Source organism: Gracilinanus agilis, chromosome 4 (genome assembly GCF_016433145.1).
Source record: "Gracilinanus agilis isolate LMUSP501 chromosome 4, AgileGrace, whole genome shotgun sequence".
Classification (NCBI taxonomy): domain Eukaryota; kingdom Metazoa; phylum Chordata; class Mammalia; order Didelphimorphia; family Didelphidae; genus Gracilinanus; species Gracilinanus agilis.
In genome coordinates, this window is record NC_058133.1 from 229,217,840 (window position 1) to 229,226,453 (window position 8,614).

The following is an 8,614-nucleotide window of genomic DNA, read 5'->3' on the forward strand; positions in this document are numbered from 1 at the left end:
GGGGGGGAGGGGCCGAAGCCGGTCCTGAGACCTTGGGGCCGCGGCTCGGGCCCAGGACCTCCTCCCACCCAGACCCCCCAGAGCGGCCCCGGCCCAGCCGCAGTTCAGGCCTCCTCACCAGGACGGCTTTGTCCTGCTCCGTGATGCGGCTCTGCTTCTTGCGGCCGAACAGATTGCCCATGGCGGCCGCAGAGCCCCGGCCCCGCTTCCTTAAGTCCTTACGGAACCCAGAGCTCCTGCAGCAGCGGGCCGCCTAGCCGCGCTACGGTGGCCGAGGGAGACCAAGATCCACCAGAAAGCAAAGCCCCACGTGTCCCGACTCTGCCAGCGGTGGGTGAACTGGTCCGTAGGGAATTAGAACGGTCTTTCTGGCCTCAGGGATCCCGGGGTCAGTGGAGCTTTTCCTAGGGGATTTATGGGAGGGGAACCTGAGTCCGGAGCTTTAGAAAGTACCTCTCCTTAGAGCACGGACGTGCCTATTGGACCTTGATATGGGAAGCGCCTGGTGTGATTTCAGAGTCCATGATTTGACGAGCTAGGAGCCAATCAGTCAATAGGGCCGGGAATGGTGCTAGGCTGCTGGGAGCACCAGACGTTCCCTTCCGGCCGGAAGCCTAAAGAGTGATTCAAATGAGGGCATTGTAAAAGCGCATTAAAAACCTTCCGTGGTGAGGGAAAATCATTTTCTCACTTTATTTTTCTTGCTTTTGGAGGTAATTTGTTTTGCATGATTTCACATGTATAGCCTATTGCTTGCCTTCTCAGTGAGAGTGGGAAGGCGAGAATTTGGAATTCAAAATTCAAAAAGAAAAGAATGCTTAAAAATTAATTATAAATAAAAATGGAAAAAATGGAAACTAAAAATAAATCTTTGATACAAATATTTCTCCAGTTTTAGATCCTTTCCAGGCTTTTTTTTTTTTTTTTTTTTTTAAAAGGACGGCGTTTAAAGGCAGCAGATGGTGCAGTGGATAGAGTTTCTGGGACTGGAGTCAGCAAGACCTGATTCAAATACAGCCTCAGACAGTAGCTGAATGACCCTTGGCAACTCACTTACCACGGTTTACCTCAGATTGCTCATTTGTAAAGTGATCCGGAGAAGGAAATGGTAAACCACCCCAGTATCTTTGCCAAGAAAACCCCAAATGGAGCCACGAAAGAGTAGACAGGACAGAACAAGAAATCATATTCCAGGACTCAGCCTGCGAGTGTGAATGAAAACTGGGAAGTTGTTGGGAGTTATATACTAGGCTCTACTACAACTTTTCTTTAAAAAAATTTTTTTTTCTAGATAACATATTGATACACTTTTTAATAATTGTTTTCTGATATTTTGCAATCCTTGTTCTCTCCCTTCCACCCCTCCAGGATGACAAGTAATATGATATAAGCCGTACCTATGTTAACATGCAAAACATATTTCCACGTGCATCATGTGAGAGAAGACATGTCTCTTACATTAGAGAAAAATTCATGGAGGAAATAAAGTGAAGAATCATAGGATCCAATCTGCATTCAGACTTTTTCAGTTCCTTCTGTGTACTGGATAGCTTTTTTTGTCATGTATCTCTTGGAGTTGTCCTGGATCCTTGCCTTTGTTCATAGGTCATTCACAGTTGATCTTTCATACATTTTTGCTATTACTGTGTACAAGGTTCTTCTGGTTCTGCTCATTGTTGTGCTTTGTATCACTTCATAGAAATCTTTCCAGGTTTTTTGATATCATCTCATTCATTATTTCTTACAGCACAACTCTACTACAACTTTTCAAACTGCCATCTTTTTTCTTTGCAATTGCTCACCATTGCCTTTTGGGTAGTCCTCAACTTCATTTCTTCAGGGGCTTACAGCCACAAAATACACCAAAAGAATATTGATTACCAAAAGATGGGCCTTTTTCTGAAGAAGAGCTGAGAAATCATGGGTTTTGGCTATAAATTAGTCCAATCACCCTGGAAAAGAAACTTAGAACTACATCTCAAAAGTCACAAAACTATGTATATAAAGACTAAAATTGTCTGGAGATGGTATCTTAATTTATAATTATTTATTAAATACTAAAAAGTGGGTCAAAGAAAGAAAAGGCACCAGCCACATATGGCTGGCTATTTCCTTCTCAAGCCTCCCGCACTGGCTGCAACAGCTTCACAGTCCCATCTCAGGTGGCCTCAGTGCTCATCCACTGGAGCTTTCCTCACTGCCAAGTCACTTGCATGATTGCAAGGCCCAAAAGAGAAGGAGGCTTTCTCCAGGCCTAAAATTTATACCCTCTATGACATCACTTTTCTGGGTTTCTCTGATTGGCTGGACTTGACCTCAGTCAGGGTCAGAGGCCCCATATCTTCCAGACACAAGGGGGGTGGCGGGGCTTGTGGAGAGGACAAGAGGCAAGCATCTTCCTGGTGTCAGGGAACCAGAAGGCTTCTGGCATCTTCCCAGAATGTGCAAATGTACCCCTTATGCAGATAAGGCCTCAGGCCTTATTCTTAATTCAATCAAAAGTTGGGGTTGTTGCAACTTCAAAAGAACAGGGGTTCAAAACTAATAAATTCTCACACCTTTGACCCAGTAGTACCCCCTCTGTTCATATTTACAAAGCTGAAAATAACTAAGTACCCATCATCTGGGGAATGGTTAACAAATTATGGTCCATAAATATAATGGAATATTACTATGCTGTTAGAAATTATAACTATGAATTGAGAAAAGCTTGGGAAGATTTGTACAAATCAGTTCAGAGTGAAATAAAGCAGAACCAGACAACAGTTTGCATGGTGACTGCAATAGGGTAAAAGGAAGAAAAAAACTGCATTACTCTAGAAGTTTGATCAATGCTGTGACCAACTACAACTTTTGAAGGTGATAATTAATCATGCCTCCTACTCTGTTTGGTAGAAAAATAAGTTAGAGAAAAGCCACACATTTTCAGATATGGCTCATGTATTGATTTATTTTGCCTGACATCAATTGACAAACTCATTTTAAGCAACTATTCTGTGCCCAACAATGTACTAATTACTGGGGATATAAATACAATAAATGGAACAATCCCTGCTTGCAGGAAGTTTACTTTCTCTTTGAGAGAAGTAGTTGAGATGGAGAAAAAAAGGAACACATATTAAAAAAAGATTCACAGAAGAAAGCAAAAGAAACTTGAAAGAGGATACAAGCAGCAATTTTGCTAGTACTGTATTAAATATAATTTTAAAAAACAAATGAAACATAACAGAAATTCAGTTTATTGTGTAATTCTCTTTTTTGTTCTTTATATAATTGTTGATAAGTTCATAATAATTTTTTTTAAAGAGAAGAGCTGAGAAAATATATCTCCCTCACTTCTTTCCAGAAGTAGATACAATGGGAGCAGAATATTGTATGTACCACCTTTTACCTAAAATTGTAAGTCAGAGTTGGTTTTGCTGCATTGCTTATTTTCCCTTACTTTTAAATTTTTTATTTCAAGGGAGGCTTAGTAGGTAGGGGAAGAATATATTCAGAAAAGAAAGTGATATAAAAACAAAAGATGCTAATAAAAATAATATTTAAAAAATTAAAAATAGGTTATTTCAAGGAGAAGCTTAGGATCAGTGATAGAATTTTACAGTTTCTTAAAGGTAATCCAACTTGCCATTTTTCTCCCATTCAGGTCTGAACCCATCCCATTATCCATTTGCAGTATCTCTTCCATAGACATATGTGTGTGTCTATTTATATAAACATATAAGTAGATTTATATATACACATGCATATGTATGTAGGTATTGTCAACCTGGAATTAACACAGATCCATGAAAATAGTTACAAAGAACCAGTCTTTAATCAAGACAAGGGAGACAGAATTGGTACAACCACCACACAGGGTCAAACTCTGGGACTCTGGGAACAATGTTTCTAGGAAATGGCACCATGAATGGCAATGTCCATAATAGGAATTTCCAAGGAGCACAAGAATTGGAGTCTTATATACACTTTGAGGAATAAAGAAAAGAAAGGACAACAGAGTGGCTTATATGGAGGCTAGGGAAGGAGGAATTCCTTCAAGGAACTCCCTGACTTACTCTTGTCTTAGACTGAACAATAAAATTTCAAGTATCCAGGGATCTCAGTCTAGATAGAATTAGTAGAAATAATCAAATCTTAAGTACCCTTTTTGTCTTAGAAGTTTCTTCCACTGTATCTAGGCCTCTCCCAGGTAGTGCAGCCACTGGCTGGAATCCTCCTTCCCTAGCCTCCATGTAAGCCAATCAATTGACTTCCCTTTCTTTTATTCCCCAAAATTATATAAGATCCCAAGTTCTTCAATTCCTTGGAAAATCCCCCTTTGAGGTATATTTTCCCAGAGACATTGTTCCCAGAGTCTCAGAGCTTGTCACTCTGTGGTATCTGGTGCATGAGGTCATTAGAGCATTTTGGTATGGAGGTCATTAGAGCATTTTGTTCTTTCTAACTACTTTGGGGGTTCTGTGTTTTCCAAGGTTGACAACATATACTTCAGCTAAAATAGCACATAGCAGATTGAATGCAGAAGCAAATTAAGGAATCACACTGCTTCTATTAAGACAGACATTAAAGAGATTTGCAAAATATTGAAAACAATGTTACTATTCTTACTAGTTTTGTTTTATTTTGTAAACAGGTAAAAAGTTTATTATTATAATTTTTTTAAAATTGAAAAAAGTTTATTATTGTTATTTTCAGTTAATTTATCAATATTTTTAATTTGTCAGTTTTATTTTCTAAATGGTAATTATCTATTGATATATCCCACAGAAGCAAAAGTTCTTTGGGGTCTTCCAATAATTTCTGAGAGTGTGAAGAAGTCCCAGGACCAAAATGTTTGAGAACTACTAGTCTACTAGATATTCTTCATCAACTTGTTTTTTTTCCCCATGTGAATAATCTCTTTTGAGAGGCAATGTATTTCATTTAGGAGGCCCTACAGTGTTCCAGGGCTTCATGTGATCAGCCTAATGTTATTTACAAATAGGAACTGTATGAGTAGAGAGAAGGTATGAAGGAAGAAATAACAGGATCTGGCAATATATTGGATGTGTAGAATCACTGAGTCTGAAGAATTGAAGAAAACAGTGAGCTTGTGAGCCTGGATGACAGAGGTAGCCTGTACAGTAATAGAGAAGTCTGTGAGGAAAAGGCTTAGGGAGAGAGATCATGAGTTTTGTTTTGGACATGTCGAGTTTGAGATGGCTGAAATGTGAAAAAGACATGTGATTTGGCGTTGGAACTCAGAAGAGCTAGAGAGATAGATCGGGGAATTATCAAGTAAGCAAGCAAGGACAGAGAAAAGAAGAAGGTCCAAGAAAGAACCTTGGGAGGCATCAACAGCTAGTGGGCATGATCTGGATGAAGAAACTGCAAAGGAGATTGAGAGAAAATGAATGATCAGACAGATTTAGTAGGAGGACCAGGAGAGAATAGTGTCACAAAGACCTGGCGAGGAGGGACAAAAAGTTTCAGAGAGGTCAAGGAGGATAAGAATTGACAAGAGGACATTAGATTGACCAATTTAGAAGAGAATGAGATGAGGGGAATTGGAGAGCCCTCATGCAGATGACTTTCTCAAGAAATTTAGTCCAGAAGAGGAGAGATGTAAGATAATAGCTAAGGAGAATGGTAGGATCAAGTAATGATTTTTTTAAGGATGGAAGGAGACATGGGTGTGTTTGTAGGGAAGGAGTCAGTAGATAAGCAGAGGTGGGAAAAGAGCCAGAGGTTGAATCAGCAGAATCAAACAGAAGTAGATGAAGGCCAATGGATTTGAAAATGATCTTTGCCCTGTATACATGTTCTGGGATCTCCTTCCTGGCTGCAAATCTACCTCTATTTTTGGACCTTAGAAGAGCCAGATTCATACACTGAGGTAAGAACTCTGTGTTCCTACAAAATCATTTTTATATAAGTTGCCAGTGACCTTTTGTGAAATGTAATGGCTTTTTCTCAATTCTTACCTTTCTTGATGTCTGCATGGCATCTGACCCTACTGGTTATCCATTTCTTATCCATACTTTCTTCTCCCTGGGTTTCTGTCACCTTCTCTGTCCTGCTTTTCCTTCTATATCTCCGACCATGCCCTCTCTGTTTGCTTTGCTAGATCTTTTTCCTTATCTTTTTTTAAAACCTTTTCCTTCTGCCTTAGAATAAATACTAAACATTAATCTCAATAGGATAAATTTTAAATATCAAGGCAAGTGGTACAGACTAGGCAATTGGGGTCGAGTGACTTTCCCAAGGTCACACAGTTAGAAAGTCTTTGTGGTCATATTTGAACCTAGGACCTCCCATCTCCAAGCCTGACTTTATCCACTGAGCCACCTGGCTGACCCTTCTTTCTTTCATTTTCCCTATATTATGGGTAACTTCTGTGAGAAAACCCTTACCCCTTTATATTAAGTATTAGATTCAATAATCATAATTGTAATTTTAAGATAAAGTAACTAATAGGTTTGTGATTATTTCAGTATAAGTATTAAGGTTTTGAATTAAGTAAATAACTGCTTTTAACATAGATTTTAGTGTCAGTCCCACCCTTTGAAGTTGCTTTGAATTTGTGTTCGAATTTGTGATCCATCACCATGCCTTATCCTGGGTTCAGAACTAGGTACCTCTCAAACCCTACCCACTCATATCTTATATGTCCCCATGCCTGACCCTGGGCTCTGCTTACCACCACCCACACTACCTACCACCACCCCTTCTTATCTTATGCATCATCAGCCCAGACATATCCGCTCCCCCCCATTTATGTCAAGTGAATCAAATGATTCTTTTACCAATAAGGAGTGCTTCCTAGTTAACCTAACCAATCAATATTGCTTCTGGGTGTTTCTATCCTTAGAGGGTATGACTATTTTTTTGTACTATTTTCGTATTAGTATAAAAACTTGTCTGATTCTTTGGGGATAAAAAGAGGTCCTTTTGCTATGGTTGGGGTCTTTTGGTTTAGATCAGAAGTCCAGCTTTATTGTTAGATTGGCCCTCTATCAATAAACCCAAGTTTCTTACAGCCTGGAGAATTTGACTCAATCTAAATTGTGTACCTGTGTTTAGAAAAATTGCACCACACCTCCAAGACAGGTACTTGACTTTCCACTTTTTTTCCCTAGGAGAGCTCGTCCTTTCTCATGACCTCAAATATTACTTGTTTGCTGCTGGATGGCCACATTCCTGACATTTGGCCAAGAAAAAAAAGAATTTGAGGATGATGGATATCACAGTTCAGAGTTCACCAAATGACTCAAGTAAAAAAAAAAGTACAACAAGCCATTAAGTACCTAATATGTCCCATGAGAAAGAGAACCCACTCGTCAAATAAAATTAATAGTAGCTAACTTATATAGAGCTTTGAGATGTTCGAAGTGCTTTACATATATCCTCTCATTTGACTTTCTAGATATGTTTGCTTCTCTGTAAAAAAGAGAGTGTTGGACTAAATAATCTCTGAGGTCCCTTCCAGCTCTGAATCCTCTGATTCAACAAAGGCAAGTTTAATAACCCATTTTCTCAAACATTCATTAGCGAGTCACACATAACACACCTATGAAATCAAAGAAGGGGAATCTGAGAAAAGCTGAAAATCACACAGTGAAAAAAAATGTAGCCAGAATGTATTTTGGGAAGCAGAATGGTGCTCCATTTTGAAAATCTCTCTGTAGGACAATAGGGTTGCTGCTAGTAGAAGCTTCTCTGGTTGAGGCTACTTGCTTTCCTTCTATTTACTTGGGGAGTCCTAGGAGGTGACTTCTATATCCACTAGTTAATTGTTGCCAGAGGTTTATACTAGTATGAATGCATTGTATGTAACATTTTATTCTCAAACAGCTGGAATCCAGGCAGAAGTGCACTGGTCCCAATTCAGAATAGACTAACAAGCCAGGGCTCAATTTTCATGGATTGTCTAGAAAGTGATAGGAAAAGTGTAAATAATTCAGATTAAGCTTTAAAGTGTATCTAGTGTAAGGTTTTTTTTTCTGGAAAGTTTGTTATTAAACATATACAGTAACATCCCTGAATCCAGGTCACTACCAACCTTTTGGTAACCTACCCAAGAATATAGAAGGAAGATCATGGCTTTCACTGCCATGGGGGAAGGGTGAGGACAAAATAAGACTCAAGCATTCCAAATTGGAATATAAATACCATTTCACATAACTTTGGTGATATGGAACTTGGAGTAAAAAGGAACTAGGTCTTGGGGCAGCTGGGTAGCTCAGTGGAGTGAGAGCCAGGCCTAGAGACAGGAGGTCCTAGGTTCAAACCTGGCCTCAGCCACTTCCCAGCTGTGTGACCCTGGGCAAGTCACTTGACCCCCATTGCCCACCCTTACCAATCTTCCACCTATGAGACAATACACCGAAGTACAAGGGTAAAAAAAAAAAAAAAAAAAAAAAGAACTAGGTCTTTATCCCAGGTCTACCACTAGCTATGTTAGTTGAATAAGTCACTGAGTGAAAACAATAGAATACTTAGTAACCATTATCACCACCAAAAAACATTTAAATACATAGATGCTAAAAAATTATGTGAAAAACCACAAACTTCATGTTGTTTACAGTTTATTTTAAAATATGTAAATATGTGCTAGTATAAACATCCTCTG

General features: G+C 39.1%; 1 protein-coding gene across 1 annotated transcript in view; it reads right to left on the reverse strand.

Moving 5' to 3' along the window:
• The window catches only part of CHMP6 (charged multivesicular body protein 6), a 19,824-nt gene extending 19,382 nt beyond the window's left edge, over positions 1–442 (reverse strand). Inside the window, exon 1 of the mRNA XM_044672444.1 lies at positions 119–442. Within this exon, the coding sequence (XP_044528379.1) occupies positions 119–181 (63 nt within the window). The 5' untranslated portion in view covers positions 182–442. The remainder of the gene's footprint in view (positions 1–118) is intronic.
• Positions 443–8,614: the final 8,172 nt, after the last annotated feature.